At 43.6% G+C, this 21,432-nt stretch overlaps 1 protein-coding gene across 1 annotated transcript in view; it reads right to left on the bottom strand.

Moving 5' to 3' along the window:
* LOC115152198 (neural-cadherin-like) overlaps positions 1 to 21,179 on the bottom strand; it is a 98,717-nt gene extending 77,538 nt beyond the window's left edge. The window contains exon 1 of the mRNA XM_029696793.1: positions 20,384 to 21,179. Coding sequence (XP_029552653.1) covers positions 20,384 to 20,918 — 535 coding nt within the window. The 5' untranslated portion in view covers positions 20,919 to 21,179. The remainder of the gene's footprint in view (positions 1 to 20,383) is intronic.
* Positions 21,180 to 21,432: the final 253 nt, after the last annotated feature.

Below are 21,432 nucleotides of genomic sequence, written 5' to 3'. Positions count from 1 at the left end.
AGAGAAATTGACGGGGATTCCCATTCCAATCATTCTAAATCTCACCAAAATGAGCGCAGTCTGATTCGGGTTAAATAACAACAATACCACTCATACCATTCTCTAAGGGATTCTTGCCCTACATGGCTGAAGGCTTTTCTGGGATTGCAAGATGTCACAATCCCACCAGGGTGTGGAGGCTTTTTACCACGCCAGGAGAGATGCCAGCCCAGCATACTTCCAGACACCCTGCCTCCCCTGGGAGAGTAGCCCAGCCAGGCGACAAATGATCTTCCCTGGCCCAGCAAAGCCTCTGTGATTGCTCAGGAGCATGGAGATAACGCCACATAACCAAATGCGCATTGTCACCTGCACACTGCTACTGCCATGCTCCTGCCACACTGTAGTGAATAAGAAGATTCCTGCAATCCAATTATCACCTGCTCTCTCACCGCGGCAGGGAGGAATACCACGGGACTGAGTGAGAGATAAAGAGAGAGAGAGAGAGAGAGAGAGAGAGAGAGAGAGAGAGAAAGCGAAAGAGACAGACAGACAGACAGACAGCGAGAGAGAGAGACAGCGAGAGACCGCGTGCGAGAAAGAGAGAGACAGAGAGAGACAAAGAGACAGGCAGAGACAGAGAGAGAGACAGAAAGAGAGAGAGAGAGACAGGCAGAGACAGAGAGAGAGACAGAAAGAGAGAGAGAGAGAGAGAGAGAAGCAAGATACAGATGTGAAGGGGGCTGAAACTGAGACTAGACAGACCAGCACATTCAAACATTGGGTATGCTGAATATAGACTCAAGGATGCTATGCTATTGTCAGGAAATGAAACTGTTTGAAGGCTCAGCACTTTTTACAGATATTGAGATATAAGACTAGGATATTGACATATTGACGGTCTCCTCAGTTGTTATGTGTTTCACCTTAGGTAGCTATATTCTCACCCAAGTTTCCTTGACATCAAAGGCGACAGAAGATTTGGCTAAAACCTATTAACTGCACTCCTACAGTATGTCTGACTTCGGGCTATAAACGTGCCTCCTGCTCTTTGACAATCTAAACAACTGATGCATTAATTAAACAGGAAGTAGCTACTGTCTTTCACCATCACTGGTGAAAGTGACAATTAACCATAGTAGTTACACTAAGAGTACAAAACATTAAGAACACCTGCTCTTTCCATGACAGACTGACCAGGTGAATCCAGGTGAAAGCTATGATCCCTTATTGATGTCACTTAAGGGCACCGGTGCTGAGTGCACCGGTTTGTGACAAGAACTACAGTTTCCTGTGTGTATCAAGAATGGTCCACCACCCAATGGACATCCAGCCAACTTGACACATCTGTGAGTCAACATGAGCCAGCATCCATGCGGAACGCTTTCGGCACTCTGTAGAGTCCATGCCCCGACGAATTGAGCCTGTTCTGAGAGCAAAACGGGGGAATGCAACTCAATACTAGGAAGGTGTTTTGTACACTCAGTGCATGTCACCTAAACTGACATATTAGTTAATATGTCCCTTGTAGTGACATATTAGTTATGTCACTATAATGACATTTCAACTAAGTCTTTTTACTGTATGATCAATTTATATTCTATGATGTCAAAATTCCAGTGCACCAAAAATAACCAGTATTTCTCATATTGTAATACACCTCGACATATGAGAGTCAATACAGTTTTATCTGTGGGGTTGCACAAACCAAATAAATGCTGAAAATGTTTTAAAAAACCAATTTCCCATTTCTTTACCAGGCTTAGGTTTAGCTGGCCTGTGTTCTGTGAAAAAACAGAATGCGCTGCACCCCGAGTAGCTAGCTGAGGAGTGTTCTCTACTGAAACACAATAGCTCTAACCTGTGTGACAGCTCATAAACGGATTGTTAGAGGTATAATAGAACAGAGGCAGAGGCTAGAGGAGAGAATTCATCTGGCTTTGCTAGCCTCACTTTGAAGTCTGTTTGTGGGGAAAAGTTATCGCGGACCAGGCGATAGCTCATTTGGATAACTGGGACAGTGTCATGGGGGCAGAGAAACTCATCAACGTTCAGATTTCAAGTTTGATTTGGCGCATGCACGAGAATAGTGACATGATTAACTTGCAAGCCCTACCAAACAGTGCAGTATTCAATATCAAAATGGTAGAACTAATGAACATTTGAAAGTATCTGTGGAAATGTCGACAGAGGCAGTCTGCGCCAGCTGCAGCTCTGTAAAAAAGAAATTAAAACATGGAGTTATTTTGAGTAATGATCACAGATATGTATTTGTTATAGAAGGTCTAAGAGCGCTCTGTCAAGGACAAATCACTTAACATTTAGTTCAACCGTGTTATTTTGTGACAAGCGAGGGGAGAAAAGGCTGTGCTCTTGCAGGTTTGTGCCTTTCCCCGTCATGTCTCTTAGCGGAATGGTGGTGATGATTTTGCAAGGCCGGTTTAATTAGTTTGTTATGGAGCGTCTAATCAAAGCCAAGGCACATGATTACAGACCATCAGGACTAGAATGGTAATGAAGAGCTTGTCAAAGCCGACGTGTGTGTGTGAGAGGCTCCTATGATCTATGGAGCTACAAAAGGAGCATTGATAAAAACACCCAGGCTGAAACTGGTCTGACAGCGTCACACCTGACTGACACCAAGTGCTTTGATCAAATGACTGTGAGAGGAATCAATTAAGCCTCCTCTGAATTTAAAAAGCCCATACAAAATATTTACTGTAGGTCAATTTGATGAATACGGTATATTTAAGCAATAAGTCCCGAGGGGGTGTGATATATGGCCAATATACCACAGCTAAGGCCTGTATCTAGGAACTCTGCGTTGCGTCGTGCATAAGAACAGCCCTTAGCAGTGGTATATTGACCATATACCACACCACCTCGGGTCTTATTGCTTAAGTATCTACATAGCATCTGCTAAATGGCTGTAATGAAATGTAATGTGATAAATTGGATAGAAGGAGTGTCATTGTGTGCTGTTCCCTCCCCTGTATCCCTGCAGGGATGTTGTTGTCGCTTTCTGCTGGTAATCCTCTCCTTGGGTAGTAGCTATACAGTATAAAGGCTTGCTGGTATAAAACGTTTTCTCAAGTGCTTTTCTCATAGACTGCCCACGGTACGAGAGCATGGGGGGGTAATGAGTGTGTGTGTGTGTGTGTGTGTGTGTGTGTGTGTGTGTGTGTGTGTGCGTGTGTGTGTGTGTGTGTGTGTGTGTGTGTGTGTGTGTGTATCTTGATGTGTGTGTTCATTTGTGCATATTATGTGCAATGCACGGCAGAGAAGCGTAAGAGAACAGAGCAGTACAAGGGGAACAGTACAGCCTAAGCAGTCTATGGCACTACAGTGACTACACATAACAAAATACTGCATGACAAAGCCTTCACACACCAGGGATCTGTGCATAGTACACAATGCAGAACAGCAACTGAGAGAACTGTATTGAGATATAACATCTAATTCATTTAAAAGGCTTTACATAATATGGATCCCACGCGGAATTGCCTGCTGCTTCTTCGAGCCCATTGTGGGAAAAATAAGACATGCAACAAATACACTGAGTTAACAAAACATTCTCTTTCCATGACACTGACCAGGTGGATCCAGCTGAACGCTATGATCCCTTATTGATGTCACTTGTTACATCCACTTCAATCAGTGTAGATGAAGGGGAGGAGACGGGTTAAAGAAGGATTTTTAATCCTTGACTCAATTGAGACATAGATTGTGTGTGTATGCCATTCAGAAAGTGCCTTTGAACGGGGTATGGTAGTAGGAAGGTGCCAGGCGCACCAGTTTGAGTGTGTCAAAGACTGCAATGCTGCTTAACAGTTTCCCGTGTGTATCAAGAATGATCCACCACCCAAAGGACATCCAGCCAGCTTGACACAACAGTGGGAAGCATTGGAGTCAACATGGGCCAGCATCCCTGTGAAATGCTATCGACACCTTGTAGAGTCCATGCTCTGACGAATTGAGGCTGTTCTGAGGGCAAAAGGGGGGCAAACGCAATATTAGGAAGGTGTTCCTAATGTTTTGTACACTCAGTCTATTTCAGTTGGGTACCAAATGAATATAAATACCCGATGGCACAACATACCTTTGAGACGTGCCTTTTAGCAGTCCATGGGTATAAAATGGATTTCAGCGCAGCAGGGAAGTATGAAGACATTAACCAAATGTTTTCAGTGTTAAAGGGCCCCTATTTTAAATCCCCCCACTGTGAGCCTAAAGCACGGTGAGTCCGGACCGGTCAGCATAGGATCAACACACTGAAAGCTGAGACGACTGAAATCTATTAACTGGAAGATCCATCCTCTGCACACTCTGTACTGTAGAGGCTCAAGGCTTCTGAGATTCGGACACACACAGAGATCCACAGACACATACACACTCACTAACCGTAATCAATTGCACCCATGCACACACACAAACAAAAACACACGTACGTATGCAGGCACACACAGACACACACACCAATTAAATGCAATGTACTGCTGACTAGGTGGCAGGAAAGTTAATCTAAATAGCTTCACGCTTGTGCTCCCGAGTGGTGCAGTGGTCTAAGACACTGCATCTCATTGCAAGAGGTGTCACTGCAGAACCTGGTTCAAATCAAAGCTGCATCCCATCTGGCTGTGATTGGGAGTCCCATAGGGCGGCACACAATTGGCCCAGCGTTGTCTGGGTTTGGCCGGGGTATGCCGTCATTGTAAATAAGAATTTGTTCTTAACTGACTTGCCTAGTTAAAAATGGAATATATCACTACACTATCCTCTATGAGAGAATCTAATGTAAAGTCATAAATAATCTTTAGGCTTATCCTGCTCTCCCTATGTAGGCTCTCTTTACTGTAGTATGTTGAGAGGAGAATGGACACTAGCAGTAAGGCGATAGTAGTACTCCTCAGGCTCTCTCATCCCTCCAGCTGTTAACACCACACTGGGCCTGAGGTGGATTGGGAACAATGGCGAGTTCGTAGAAGCACTATTCAACTCTAAGAAAAGACTCTGAAAACCACTTCCCAACTTCACAACAGAGAGCCAGCAGAGGATTGCGGCTATAAGGAGAGTCATCTCTCTTTCTCGCTCTAGTTTCTCTGCACTCCTCTCACTCTCTCTCTCTCTCCCTCTCTCTCTCTCTCTAGTTTCTCTCCACTTCTCTCGCTCTGTCTCTCTCTCTAGTTTCTCTCCACTCCCCTCTCTCTCTCTCTCTCCCTCTCTCTCTCTCTAGTTTCTCTCCACTTCTCTCGCTCTCTCTCTTGCTCTCTCTCCCTCTCTCTCTCTCTTGCTCTAGTTTCTCTCCACTTCTCTCGCTCTCTCTTGCTCTCTCTCTGTCTCTCTCTCTAGTTTCTCTCCACTCCCGTCTCTCTCTCTCTCTCCCTTTCTCTCTCTCTCTCTTGCTCTAGTTTCTCTCCAGTTCTCTCTTGCTCTCTCTCTCCATATTTCCTGCTAGCTATTCCCCTTTCTAACCAGAACCAGGGGTATTGTTCATATACCCATTCATCTCTATCTGTTGCTGTCAGTTGGTTTTAGAGGCTTTCATAAGGATCTCGCTCTCTGTGCTGTGGTAGTGCTGCTGTGGTGAAGGGAGGAAGGGGTCATTTCTGTGTTATGATGGTGGTGGTAGCTACAGAAAGATAGTGATGAGTATGGGGCCGATTTGGAGGCACCACTCTCAGCAGTGTCCTCAGGCCCAGAATGGGATCATATTGGAGAGTAATGGGGTTGCTCTAAAAGCAGATGTGGCCTATCTGGAACTCTCTGGAACTCTCTCACCTCTGAGTCACTGAGGGAGGCTATGCCTCTACCAAACCAACACAACACAACGGGCTCTAGCTAGCATGTTCTGCCTTAATATCTGAAACCCAGAACCAAAATATCCCGTAAATGCATCAGCTGGTCACAGATGTTGGGAGAGACTTTCCAAATCATTTCAATGAAATTACATAGATGTTGAATAGCCTCCCTCAGTGAAATTACATAGATATTGAATAGCCTCCCTCAGTGAAATTACATAGATGTTGAATTGACATCTGTGCCCAGTGGGTAGTTCTGCTTCTACCTAACCAACACAACAGCTGCTAGCTAGCATGCTCTACCAAACCAAGAAAATGGATCGCTAGCTAATATCTACACCTTTGGACTGTGCCAGGTAGAGAGAAAGGAGCTGTTTAGTCCAACAAGGACTAAGTAGCTAACTATTAGCTCGTAGCTAATTTGAGCTACGCACATAACTCAATATTTCCGTAGACATCTCCCACTGACATCAGTGCAAGACTTCTGTTACTCAGAGGTTGTAATTCCGCACACTTATCTCAAGTTAGGATTCGGGCCCTGAGCATCTTCATGGTGACTATCAGATAGATACATCACTTAGAGTCTATCCTGATTCTGTTTGTGCTACTATGCCAACTCCTTGTCACTCATTGTCATGCCAAACAATGGAGTTGTCATTGGAAAGAGCACCAACAGATCTGGGACCAGGTTACCTCGAATCCTATTAAACTAAGTCAAGTGATGACTATGAGGTCAAACTGTTTAAAGACTCATCTTCTCACTCCTCACCATAGGGGGCTGCTGAGGGGAGGACGGCTCATAATAATGTCTGGAACAGAGCAAATTGGAATGGCATCAAACACCATGTTTGATACCATTCCACTCATTCCACTCCAGCCATTACCATGAGCCTGTCCTCCCCAATTAAGGTGTCACCAACCTCCTGTGCTCCTTAATGGTGTGTGAAATTATTTCAGCTCTACTCATTATATGACTTGGAATGCATGATAGCTACACATTTATGGGGGCTGCCAGCGGATTAATTCAATTTCCCATTCACACACGCTCATTATCAAGCCCACTGTAACCCTACTGAGGAAGACAGTGAGGCTGAGCAACACTCTGTGTCTCAAATGGCACCCTGTTCCCTATATAGTACAATCATTTTGAACAGAGCTCCAAAAGTAGTGCACTACATAGGGAATAGGCTGCCATTTCGGATGCACACTATAACTTTATCTTTGACTCGGTAATATATGCTGGGTGTGCAAAACATTAAGGACACCTTCCTAATATGGAGTTGCCCCCCCCAAAAAAATAACAACCTCAGTTCGTCAGGGCATGGACTCTACAAGGTGTTGAAAGTGTTCCACAGGGATTCTGGCCCATGTTTTCTCCAATGCTTCCCACACCACCCAAAGGACATCAAGTTGGCTTGATGTCCTTTGGGTGGTGGACCATTCTTGACACATACAGGAACCTGTTGAGCGTGAAAAACCCAACAGCATTGCAGTTCTCTACACAAACCGGTGCGCCTGGCTAGGGATGGTAAGGTGAGCGTATTACCGCCACACTGGCAGTCACGAGTCATGACCGCAGTCAAATTTCACGTGACCGTTTAGTCACGGTAACTAGGCTTCTCCAAGCTCTGATGCTGCTGATGGTCATTAGTAGCCTACCAAACGTGTTAACTGTCTGGTACTCAGCACTCTGTTGTCCATCTTATCACTCTGACATCAATGCAAATGTATTGGAAAATCTAACCAAACACTTCATGAGAGCCTATGAGTTTATGTTGAGCAACAGATAGGCTGTGCAATTGTGTGAGAAACAAGAGTTTTGATGGCCTTTATTAAAAATAGAAGGATCAGCTTTCTATAGGCAAGGTCTCCTTCAGTATATTTATTTCTCAACATTCCTAATATTAAGCACATGCTTCGCTTTACAACAGAAAATGAACCATGGGGAAAAGCGTCCTCTATTCGGTATTTAAGTGCATAGATGACATGTTTTTTTCCCCTGCCCCTGTTTCGAGACAGGTATAATGATAATGGTCCATTCTAAATCAAAACAAATTCCACACATATACTGCTCAAAAAAATAAAGGGAACACTTAAACAACACATCCTAGATCTGAATGAAAGAAATAATCTTATTAAATTCTTTTTTCTTTACATAGTTGAATGTGCTGACAACAAAATCACACAAAAAGAATCAATGGAAATCCAATTTATCAACCCATGGAGGTCTGGATTTGGAGTCACACTCAAAATTAAAGTGGAAAACCACACTACATGCTGATCCAACTTTGATGTAATGTCCTTAAAACAAGTCAAAAGGAGGCTCAGTAGTGTGTGTGGCCTCCACGTGCCTGTACGACCTCCCTACAACGCCTGGGCATGCTCCTGATGAGGTGGCGGATGGTCTCCTGAGGGATCTCCTCCCAGACCTGGACTAAAGCATCCGCCAACTCCTGGACAGTCTGTGGTGCAACGTGGCTTTGGTGGATGGAGCGAGACATGATGTCCCAGATGTGCTCAATTGGATTCAGGTCTGGGGAACGGGCGGGCCAGTCCATAGCATTAATGCCTTCCTCTTGCAGGAACTGCTGACACACTCCAGCCACATGAGGTCTAGCATTGTCTTGCATTAGGAGGAACCCAGGGCCAACCGCACCAGCATATGGTCTCACAAGGGGTCTGAGGATCTCATCTCGGTACCTAATGAGAGTCAGGCTACCTCTGGCGAGCACATGGAGGGCTGTGCGGCCTCCAAAGAAATGCCACCCTACACCATGACTGACCCACCGCCAAACCGGTCATGCTGGAGGATATTGCAGGCAGCAGAACGTTCTCCACGGCGTCTCCAGACTCTGTCACGTCTGTCATGTGCTCAGTGTGAACCTGCTTTCATCTGTGAAGAGCACAGGGCGCCAGTGGCGAATGCCAATCTTGGTGTTCTCTGGCAAATGCCAAACGTCCTGCACGGTGTTAGGCTGTAAGCACAACCCCCACCTGTGGACGTCGGGCCCTCATACCACCCTCATGGAGTCTGTTTCTGACCGTTTGAGCAGAGACATGCACATTTGTGGCCTGCTGGAGGTCATTTTGCAGGGCTCTGGCAGTGCTTCTCCTGCTCCTCCTTGCACAAAGGCGGAGGTAGCGGTCCTGCTGCTGGGTTGTTGCCCTCCTACGGCCTCCTCCACATCTCCTGATGTACTGGCCTGTCTCCTGGTAGCACCTCCATGCTCTGGACACTACGCTGACAGACACAGCAAACCTTCTTGCCACAGCTCGCATTGATGTGCCATCCTGGATGAGCTGCACTACCTGAGCCACTTGTGTGAGTTGTAGACTCCGTCTCATGCTACCACTAGAGTGAAAGCACCGCCAGCATTCAAAAGTGACCAAAACATCAGCCAGGAAGCATAGGAACTGAGAAGTGGTCTGTGGTCCCCACCTGCAGAACCACCCCTTTATTGGGGGTGTCTTGCTAATTGCCTATAATTTCCACCTGTTGTCTATTCCATTTGCACAACAGCATGTGAAATTTATTGTCAATCAGTGTTGCTTCCTAAGTGGACAGTTTGATTTCACAGAAGTGTGATTGACTTGGAGTTACATTGTGTTGTTTAAGTGTTCCCTTTATTTTTTTGAGCAGTGTATATTATTTAGTATATGTAAAGACAATATTAAATAGTCTGATGGGTGACAATTAGCCTACCACTTGTGAATGATATATTTTTTTAAATCATAGTCCCACACCTCATGTAGCCTAGCCCATAGGCCTATGGCTAGCTCTGAGACAGACAGGGTACCAAAACATTTCTGCAGCACTGAAGGTCCCCAAGAACACAGTGGCATCCATCATTCTTAAATGGAAGACGTTTGGAACCACCAAGACTCTTCCTAGAGCTGGCCGCCCGTCCAAACTGAGCAATTGGGGAGAATGGCCTTGGTCAATGACCAAGAACACGATGGTCACTTTGACAGAGCTCTAGAGTTCCTCTGTGGAGATGGAAGAACCTTCCAGAAGGACAACCATCCCTGCAGCACTCCACCAATTAGACCTTTATATTTGACTGGCCAGACCGAAGCCACTCCTCAGTAAAAGGCACATGACAGCCTGCTTGGAATTTGGCAAAAGGAACCTTAAAACTCTCAAACCATGAGAAACAAGCTTCTCTGGTCTGATGAAACCAAGATTGAACTCTTTGGCCTGAATGCCAAGAATCACATCTGGAGGAAACCTGGCACCATCCCTACGGTGAAGCATGGTGGTGGAAGCATCATGCTGTTGGGATGTTTTTCAGAGGCAGGGACTGGGAGACTAGTCAGGATCGAGGAAAAGATTATCAAAGCAAAGTACAGAGAGATCCTTGATGAAAACCTGCTCCAGAGTGCTCAGGACCTCAGACTGGGGCGAAGGTTCACCTTCCAACAGGACAACAACCCTAAACACACAGCCAAGACTGGAGAGACCTGAAAATAGCTGTGCATGAATACTCCCCATCCAACCTGACAGAGCTTGTGAGGATCTGCAGAGAAGAAACTCCCTAAATACAGGTGTGCCAAGCTTGTAGCGTCATACCCAAGAAGACTCAGTGCTGTAATCGCTGCCAAAGGTGCTTCAACAAAGTTCTGAGTAAAGGGTCTGAATACATATGTAAATGTAATATTTTTTATTTTTATTTTGAATAAATTAGCAAATGTATAAAAGCCTTTTTTTATTATTATTTGTCATTATGGAATATTGTGTGTAGATTGATGAGTGAAAAAAACAATTTAATACGTTATAGAACAAGGCTGTAATGTAACAACATTTGGGAAAAGTCAAGGGGTCTGAATACTTTCCGAAGGCAGTGTATAGCCCAAAGTCTGTATCACAACTAAAGTTGCATAAATAACCCCAAATTAAGCATATAGGAGGACCTGTTTCTTTGCTAACCGCTCAACACAGAATTGCTGCATGTGCGCACTTCCTTGGAAATCGTTTGGAGAAAATATCCTTTTTATTTTATTCAACTCTGTTCAATTGTATTCTTCATGTTAGAAAATAATGCTGTGGAATTCTAAGCAAATCTTGGCTGCGAAATGAACTAGTGTAGCCCACAGCCATATGGCATAGCCAGATCAGGACCTAACATAAGGACAACTCAGAGTATGCTATTCTGTTCTTCTGAAACAGACTACATTTTCTTCATATCATGTTTCTTTAGACCTGTCTAAAATAAATTGATTTATTGTGAAGGTGTAGGCTATATTACATGGATTTATTGGACTTTTTAAATTGTAGATGTTCCAAAGGTCTGCATCAGTAGCTTGTAAGGTTTGTGTGGAAGCCAGGAGATGCTAAATGAGTTTGTTAATTAACAGTCAATCACCCTAAGACCGGCAGTTATTTCCTTGACAATCACCGGCTGACAAAATTTCATGACCGTCACAGCCCTACACCTGGCACCTACCACCATACCTGTTCAAAGGCACTTTGCCCATTCCCCTTCTGAATGGCACACATACACAATCCATGTGTCAATTGTCTCATGCCTTAATAATCCTTCTTTAACCTGTCTCCTCCCCTTCATCTACACTGATCGAAGTTGATTTGACAATGACATCGATAAGGGATCATAGCTTTCACATGGATTCACATGGTCAGTCTATATCATGGAAAGAGCAGGTGTTCTTAATGTTTTGTCTACTCAGTGTATAACACACTACTGGAGCTCAATCAGAGCTCCAGAGCTCTTGCTCCTCTATCCCTCTCTCCATTTCCCAGCGTGGTGGTGATTGATGGGGGTGTCTAGGAAGCCCAGTCGTCTCCCCAGCCCAGAGTGTACAGGGCCAGGCAGGAGCCACTGAAGAGCCATGCAGGCTTAATGGGAAAACTCTAAGAGTATGGCCAGAGACAGTGTTAATCTATCACCAACACCTGAATCTGGGTTGACGTTGTTGACTGTGCCACAGTAGGAGAGATTCTAAGGACCAATCATTATTGGGCCTGCTGTTGTTGTACTGCATATAAGGAACAATGTTGAGTGTAACACTTCATAGTATATAATGACGTTACACAATTGAATTGATTGGTATGCAAGAGTATACACAGAACCAGAATGTGTCGGAAATGCGAAATAATGCTGTTGTCCTCTCATCCATTTCAATGCATCACATAGCTCAGACACACACACTATCTATACCCCCCTCCCACACACACACACACACACACACACACACACACACACACACACACACACACACACACACACACACACACACACACACATTAAGACAGCAGCATGTGTAGAAGCGTTATTAATGGGTAAAGGAGAGGATAAACCTCTCCATTTTCTGAGTGTAATCCAGTGAACAGCCTCTGCTGTGGACCATCGTTGCCTCTCACACATCCAAATCTGCATTAGCAGGAAGCCAGCGAGATTAAACCAGATCATTGCTCATCACACAGTGGGAGAGCGAGGAGGAAGTATTAACAACCGACTTTTAACACCCCTGATCACTAACTTGTATGATTACATTAGTGTGACATAAAAAAAAAAGAAATCTATGATTCTCTTATTTACATGGTAAATATTAATATTGTGAGTTAATTCCCCAAATCTATGATTATCCTGTATCTCATAGTACAATATTGATGCACTAACAGGGGTGTGTAATGGACTAAAATCTAAATGTGTCTGGTATTCCCTTTTTAATATCACCACGTATGATTATTTTATTAAGGACCATAAAATGTTTACCAACTAAATTAAGGATTTGACTGATGCAGTCAGTGCTACGCACCCGAGAAACCCATCATAAGCAACTTAACATGCATTCATGCAATTAATGATTCAGATCGGTTGATTAAAATGCAATCGCTCTAGCTTCCTGGGGCACAAAGGACACAATAATTAAACGCTAAACATCTTGTGAAATAGTCACAATGCGAAACAATTTCAACCTCTCGACAATGTTGACGTAGAGGAAAAGTACATTTAAATGGCTTCTCATGGTTTCTATCCTGAGCTTAGTTGTACTGTGTGTGTGTGTGTGTGTGTGTGTGTGTGTGTGTGTGTGTGTGTGTGTGTGTGTGTGTGTGTGTGTGTGTGTGTGTGTGTGTGTGTGTGTGTGTGTGTGTGTGTGTGTGTGTGTGGCCTCTAGCATTACTAATGACTCCAGCATCATCACTATCCCATCCTCCTTCTCAGTGCACCAGACTGTGTCCTTATTAGTCCACAGCATTAAGCCATACCCCCACACTGACAATAGGGAGAGGACCACATCCATTAGTTCCATAGAGAAGTTCACATGTGATGAGAACATTGCAGAGACACACGGTTAAACTGGGATCAAATCACACTGAGGAGGTAGTCGGACCACAGACACGGAAACCATAACAGAAGCATATAATATGTGCTCCAACTTCAGGGACGATACAACAAACGGAATGCTAAGCAGTCAGCTGCAGACACAGATAGTCTTTCAAACAGCTGCCTTGCTTGTGGGTAGGCTACATCACCATGGTCTCTCCCCTTCTCTCTCGTTCTCTCTGTGCACACATGCGCACACACACTGGTGGAGCGGTGCCAGGAAAATAACCTGTTCCTCAGCGTAAAAGGACTACAGGAGCTGATGGTGGACTACAGGAGACAGAAGTGTGACGTGGTGAGGTTGGACTCAGGGGCAGAGATGAGACCAGACGAGGAATCAGTGGTTAAAGATAAACATAATACTTTACTAAGAAACGTTAGCCGCAGGATCACAGTACACTTCGGAAAAAAACAAAAAAACAAACACTAAGTCTCGACAACTCACTCAGGAAACGACCGCACACACTAAACAATTCAAGCTTCTGCAAAGAAAAACTGAAAACACATCTCTTTTAAAAGGGGAAATGACAATGAGTAATAGAACATACCTCTTTTAAAAGGGGAAATCACATTGAGTAATAGAACACACCTCTTTTAACCTCTCTTGGGTAGGGGGCAGTATTTTCACGGCCGGATGAAAAACATACCCAAATTAAACTGCCTACTACTCGGGCCCAGAAACTAGAATATGCATATTATTAGTAGATTTGGATAGAAAACACTCTGAAGTTTCTAAAACTGTTTGAATGATGTCTGTGAATATAACAGAACTCATATAGCAGGCAAAAACCTGAGAAAAATCCAACCCGGAAGTAGAAAATCTGAGGCTGTAGTTTAAAAAAAAAAAAATTCCCTTTCCAAACTACAGTGACTTAAGGGTCATTTTGCACTTCCTAAGGCTTCCAATAGATGTCAACAGGCTTTAGAAAGTTGTTTGAGGCTTCTATGGTGAATTTTGAGGGAATAACAGCCGGTTCAAGCACTAGACTGTCTGAGGTCATGTAGTTACTTCATGCGCGTTCACGCATGGCTAGCATTTTTTATTTTTCTTCTGTAATGAATACGCTATTGTCCGGTTGGAATATTATTGATTATTTATGTTAAAAACACCCTAAGGATTGATTGTAAACATCGTTTGACATGTTTCTACAAACGGTAATGGAACTTTTGAGCTTTTCGTCTATTGATTTGCGCTCCCGCATCGTGCCTTTGGAATAGTGTTCTGGACGCGCCAACAAAACGGTGGTATTTGGACATAAATGATGGACTTTATCGAACAAATGAACATTTCTTGTGGAAGTGGGAGTCCTGCGAGTGCATTCCGCCAAAGATCAGCAAAGGTAAGGAAAGATTTATAACACTAATTTAGAGTTTTATTGATGCCATGACTTGTCGGGTAGCTGTATAGCTTGCATTGATGGTTGAGCTCTGTACTCAGAATATTGAACAATGTGCTTTCGCCGAAAAGCTATTTTAAAATCTGACACAGCGGTTGGAGTAGTATATCTGTAATTCTTTAAATAATTGTTATATATTTTGTCAACGTTTATGATGAGTATTTCTGTAAATTAATGTGCACATTCACCGGGAGTTTTGGGAGGCAAACATTTTCTGAACATCACGCGCCAATGTAAAATGCTGTTTTTGGATATAAATATGAACTTGATCGAACAAAACATACATGTATTGTGTAACATGATGTCCTATGAGTGTCATCTGAAGAAGATCGTCAAAGGTTAGTGCTTAATTTTAGCTGTATTTCTGGTTTTTGTGACGCCCCTCCTTGCTAGGAAAATGGCTGTGTGGCTTTTCTTGTTTAGGTGGTGTGCTAACATAATCTAATGTTTTGCTTTCGCTGTAAAGCCTTTTTGAAATCGGACAATGTGTTTGCATTAAGGAGAAGTGTATCTTTAAAATGGTGTAAAATAGTCGTATGTTTGAGAAATTTGAATTATGAGATTTTGGTTGTTTTGAATTTCCAGCCCTGCTATTTCACTGGCTGTTGGGAGTGTGTCCCACAGGTGGGACAGTCACGTCCCACATACCCAAGAGAAGTTAAAGGGGAAATCACAATGAGTAATAGAACACACCTCTTTTAAAGGGGAAATCACAATGAGTAATAGAACATACCTGAGTGTCATAATTATCTCTAGGATGGTCTCTGCTGCCCTCCGGTGTCAAGTGGAACCATGGCGAGAAGAGGGAGCATGCCCCCATCCACATTGACAGGGCCGTAGTGGAGAGGGTCAAAAGCGTCAAGTTCCTTGGCGTGCACATCAAATCACCATTTATTGGTCATGTACACAGTTTAGTAAAACGCAGGTGCAGCGAAATGCTAATGTTTATTTCTTCAATAGTGCAGCAATATCTAGCAATAGCAGACCTGAAACCGTGAAGACCTGAGATGGTCCCACCACACCGACACCGTTGTGAAGAAGGCGCAACAGTCTCTACAACCTCAGGCGGCTGAAGAAATTCAGCATGGCGGCTGAAGAAATTCAGCATGGCGGCTGAAGAAATTCAGCATGGCGGCTGAAGAAATTCAGCATGGCGGCGGCTGAAGAAATTCAGCATGGCGGCTGAAGAAATTCAGCATGGCTCTTAAAACCCTAACAAACTCCTACAGCTGCACCATTGAGAGCATTCTGTCGGGCTGGATCGCCACCTGGTACGACAACTGCCCTGCCCTCAACCGAACGGCTCTCCAGAGGCTGGTGCGGTCAGCCCAGAGCACGCTGCCTGCCATCCAGGACATTTACAGCACCGTATACCACAGGTATGACAAAACATTTATTTTTACTGCTCTAATTACGTTGGTAACCAGTTTATAAAAGCAATAAGGCACCTCAGGGGTTTGTGGATTATATGGCCATATACCACAAACCCCCTCGTGCCTTATTGCTTAAGAATATATGCATATATTACATTTGTAGTCATTCTGACATTTTTTATGTCTTGTCTATAGTTTTTTATGATTTGATTATTTGTGTGACATTTTATTGCACTGCTATGAGCTGATAACACAAGCATTTTACTGCACCCACTATAACATGTGCTAAACAGTGTACGTGACCAATAAACGTTGATGTCCTACTCTCTGATAATATCAATGCCTACACCCTTTGATGGACATGGTTTTAACAACCTCTCATTCAAACTGAGACAAGTTCCCAGTACCTTCATTGTGCTGCCAATAGCTTCTAGTGATGCTTTGTTTTGATAACCAGCCAGACTTTGAGCCAGCTTCAAATATCTCCCTTCAATCTTCAATCAAACTGCCATTTCATCTTCTGACAGAAGTCCCTTACAACACAACACGTTACCCAATTACTGCAATTATATATTTTTGTTGCCCTTACTGAAATTCCTATTAAAACTTTTCATGCAGCAACTGTCAGCCATTTCTCCGCAACAACATCTCTTTGTCCACAAACACTAAAACTTCCGGAGCTGTTTCTATACCCTGTGTCGTGTTTTTTTATCAGCTCTTCTCAGGGGCTGAAGGTTGAGCCACAACCATTGTTATCCTCAGTTAATTGGGTCAGTTAATGGTGCAAAAGGTAGAAAAACGCAGCACAATATGCTGTAGATACAGTGCCTTCAGAAAGTATTCACATCCCTTGTCTTTTTTTCTTCTTTCACAAATGTATGAAAAATAAAGCCCTAACATATCTTGATTACGTAAGTATTACATCCCCTGACTCAAAACATCTTAGAAGCACCTTAGGCAGCGACTACAGCTGTGAGTTTTTCTGGGTAAGTCTCTAAGAGCTTTGCACACCTGGATTGAACAATATTTGCGCATGATAATTTTTTCATTCTTCAAGCGCTGTCAAGTTGGTTGATAATCATGGCTAGACAGCCATTTTCAAGTCTTGCCATTGATTTTCAAGACGATATATAAGTCAAAACTGTAACTAGGACACTCGGAACATTCAATGTCTTCTTGGTAAGCAACTCCAGTTTATATTCGGCCTTGTGTTTAAAGTTATTGTCCTGCTGAAAGGTGAATTTGTCTACCAGTGTCTGGTGGAAAGCAGACTGAACCAGGTTTTCCTCTAAGATTTTGCCTGTGTTTAGCTCTATTCTGTTTATTTTTTATCCTTAAAATCTCCCCAGTCCTTTATATTAATAACATTCCACCCATGAGGCCACTAGTCATTTGACTGCAGGAAAGGGCTACAGCGATGTTCGGGATTGGAACATAACAGAAGAATGCTTGTTTAATCAATAGCAGCAAATCGATTCTAGCCTACAGGGGAAACGCCAACAGGGAGTATGTTAAGGTGACGCTACAGGGGAAACACCAACAGGGAGTATGTTAAGGTGACGCTGAGGAGAAACTGAACTCAGTAAACAAAGATATTTCTGGAATGACAGATAGAGGTTGTGGCTCTGCAATGTCTTTCTCATGAATAGCTAGAACATTAGATAAATTGAACAATAGACAGGATCTTATGAATGCATTGACAATGTACTTCAAGCAGAAAGGAGGTATGAATGTGAAAACTATGGCCCACCACAGATAGGTGAACATAAACACGAACACACACGGGCATGCGCACACACACGCGCGCACACGGCGCACGCACACGGTGTGCGCACACACAACACACACCAGCCACAGCTGGAGTTTCTTTACAAATTGAATAAATGCAGATGGCATGGCATTCTGAAATTGTTTTCCATATTAAATATACAGCCCCAGATTCACAAATTACACATGAAATAAGATCAGGTCTCATTCCAATTCATTTCACATCACAGGGGGAATATGCTAATGTTTAGTTGGGGGAGAGGCAGTGAGAAAATGGGAAATTGGATTAAATACAGCCTGAGGCAACTAGGGAAGAGGATGACTAGAACTAGAGAACTCGAGTTTTCTGACAAAAAGGCTGAGCTCAGGTGCCGTATGTATCAAGCATCAAGGAGTGCTGATCTCGGATCAGGTCCCTCGCTGTCCATGTAATTTTATTCATTGGGATCTAAAAGGAATTACTGATCCTAAATCAGCACTCCTACTCTGAAATGCTTGATAAATAGGAGCCCATGTGATTACTATGAGCTAAAACACAGCTCCACGTCTCCATTCCAAACCACTACCACCCTGCCCACAAATATAAAAAAGGCAGGGGAATCACTCCAGTCCAATTTGCTCAATATTTCTCAAATCTCCTGCCCCTTCCAATATGATAAACAGATTCCAACACAGGGGCAGGAACAAGTCCTAGTCAAAGAGAATCAGCTAATACATTCTGTTCTGTGAAACTAAGCTACTAATGCCGATGGCCTTTGTGGAAACAAAATCTTTAGACAGGACTAATGGAGAGTTCCCTTCGCCTCTATCCAACACGACACCTTACCAGTGTCTATCATGATGACCTAATTCACTGGCTTCTCCTGCAGTCTCCCTCTGCTGATTCCACAGCTGCTGGTGTAGAGGTGACAGAGAGAGACTACAGTACCATGGACAGCTCACTCTCTCCTGGATCTCATAGGGCTGTCTGTGGTGTAGACAAGAGGCCACTGGGCCACATGCTAACTTTAGCCACACCAGTCACCTAATATCCCTATGGGCCTCCATGCTATAGCTACTTGTTTCACCACACAGCCATAATGGAAAAAGCAAACCAAAGCAAACCACATGCAGTACAGAATAATAAAGTTGAAGGACTGTTGGTGCAAAACACACATCAAATAAAATACAGCAGAAAATGTGTTTAAACACAAAAAGAGGTATGTTTGATGGGTAGTCTGCTTTTGAAAGGATAAAAATAAAAAAAACAGCCCACAAAAGAAGCAGACAGAACTGTCTGGCAAGCTAGTCATAAGAAATTGCTAATCTTTAATCAGGCAGAGACAAGTTGGCAAATGAATAGTCCTCGCCTCACAACATCAATATATAAGAGTATTCATATGTTCTCAAGAAAGAAAGAATTGTGAATTGATTTTCTCAGAAAACATCGGGTTGCATGAACATTATTCATTCCCAAGAAAGAATTGTGATTTTGGTACAAATATGCGTCCATTCTATACATACATACAGACACTTGCACATCAATGAACACATGCTGTGCATCGAACAACAATAGGCTATTCAAACAAAATCCCTACAAGTTTTTCACATGAACATCATTGAACACTGGGCACACTGGAAAACTGGCACTACAACCAAAATATATTATTATTGGCCCCTGTCCCAACACTGGAAGCAATAACAACTCTCACACGCTGCTGTGCATCACAATCAAACACTGGCACTATAAAACCAAAGCAAATCATTGGCCACGGTGCCAAGTTCCAACATCATCTCTGTAAGGGCCCCAACTCTAAGGGCCCTAACACTAGGGGCCACAAAACAACTGTCAACACAATTACACTGCAGGGTTTCATATAATTTCTCTCTCCCTCCAAGAATGCTAGAGGTTGTTTCCTGAGTGTGGCATGCACTGCCTCTCCAAATCCCTGGGAGGGAGTGAGCGAATGAGAGGGGGATTAAATGCCAGCAGATGAGAAAGAGAGAGTGAGAGAGAGAGAGAGAGAGAGAGAGAGAGAGAGAGAGAGAGAGAGAGAGAGAGATGGATGGATGGAGAGATGGGGAGAGAGAGAAAGAGAGAGAGAGAGAGAGAGAGAGAGAGAGAGAGAGAGAGAGAGAGAGAGAGAGAGACATCACACTGGATCTCCAATCCAAAAGGATTAATGTTGGAAACAACTTCACAGCCGAGTCTACGTAGAGTATGTCTATGGTGGCCATAACTCTCTGCTGACTGGAGTCTATTTAAGAAATCAATGAAATATACACTTATACCCAGCAGTTATTTAGCCATAATTAAAATAGCTGTTAAAAGTTCATATAGCTGTTAGAGTTATACATAAATATGAGGTTCATAATATCAATGTATGAGCATGTCATAATGACAAATAATCTGTGTACATTCCTCACACTGAAGCAGGTAATGTCATACCTTGTCATGTGTACCTGTTGAATGTATTGTAGCTAGTCGGCTCTAAAAGCTTTTTTTCTGACCAGTGTAAGTGTCCTAATGTATATTATGCTCTCTTGGGGCATTACTGAGGGATGGTGACTGCAGGGAGACTTGTAATTCAGCTATCCAGATGGTCTTAAATCCTGCGCTATTAAGCGCCATATAATGCATGCGTAATAGCCGTTTTCCCATTAAATGAAGGAATTACCACTCTGCACATATCGCACAGGAGACATGCACCCAGTTAAGTGCAGATTTAGTACATAGTACACACCTCGTTCATCTTGTATTTTGACAGTGATTTCGATGAACGGTTCAGTCTCCCTGTCCAGGCGCATGGCTATCACGATATCTCCACTCTCCTTGCCCACGTTGATTGGGGTAATATCTGTCTTCGGGTAAACCAGCTCAAAGGAGGCTGCCTGAAACCTGGCTGGGCTCAGGCTCATAACGACAGAACCGATGCTTGCATCTTCGGAGACATTGAGGAAGACCATGCTACCAGAGTCCAACAATGCCCTATGCATCCGCCCTGCCCTGCCCAGGCTGCCCAACTCCCCTGTCTGGCCTGGGCGCAGTGGGCACCACTGTCGTGGGGTAACCGTGAACTCAACACCCTTACTGATTCTGCAGGGCCAACCATGGTCTTTAGCAAAAACATAGAACTTGATTACAGATAGGAGGCCCAGTAGGGAGTCCATCAGCAAAACTTCACCAGTTTTTGGTACCACGTAGAAACTGCCGTTTTTGGGAACAGGGAAGTACGTCAACTCTGCGTTCTTTCCACTGTCTGCATCAAGCGCTTCCATCGTGTAAACCACAGACCGGAGTGGAGTCGCGTCATTCAAAGTTAATTTCAAGTCTGCATTGCGAAAAGTGGGTTCGTGGTCATTGGTGTCCAAAACATCCACTTTCACCGACGCAACCTGAAAGACAACATGGCCCGGTGATACGCATGTTTGGCAACACAAACTTACACTCAGTAGGTATTCGAAGCGCTCTTCCCTGTCCAAAATCCTGGAAGTTTTAAGTAATATATTTCCCCGTTTGTGGTGGGCAAAGACGTGGAAATCCTCGCTGCCATTCCCATAGAGTTTCAAGTGCATTCCCGATTCTGGACACCATTTTTGCGCGTTGATGCGCTTCACAGGAATGCTTAGTCCATTCACTTTTGATGCCTTCGGCGAGTTCTCAAATACATGTCCATGAAAGAAAGGCAGTCGATCATCCGTTTTATATCCAAAAACAAAGAGACAGTAAGTCAATAAAATATACAAAATCATGGTGGTAACAAGTTGTACCACCGAATGGTTCAGGAGTTTC

The sequence above is a fragment of the Salmo trutta genome, chromosome 17 (genome assembly GCF_901001165.1).
Source record: "Salmo trutta chromosome 17, fSalTru1.1, whole genome shotgun sequence".
Classification (NCBI taxonomy): Eukaryota; Metazoa; Chordata; class Actinopteri; order Salmoniformes; family Salmonidae; genus Salmo; species Salmo trutta.
This window is presented reverse-complemented; position numbering and strand designations above follow the sequence as displayed.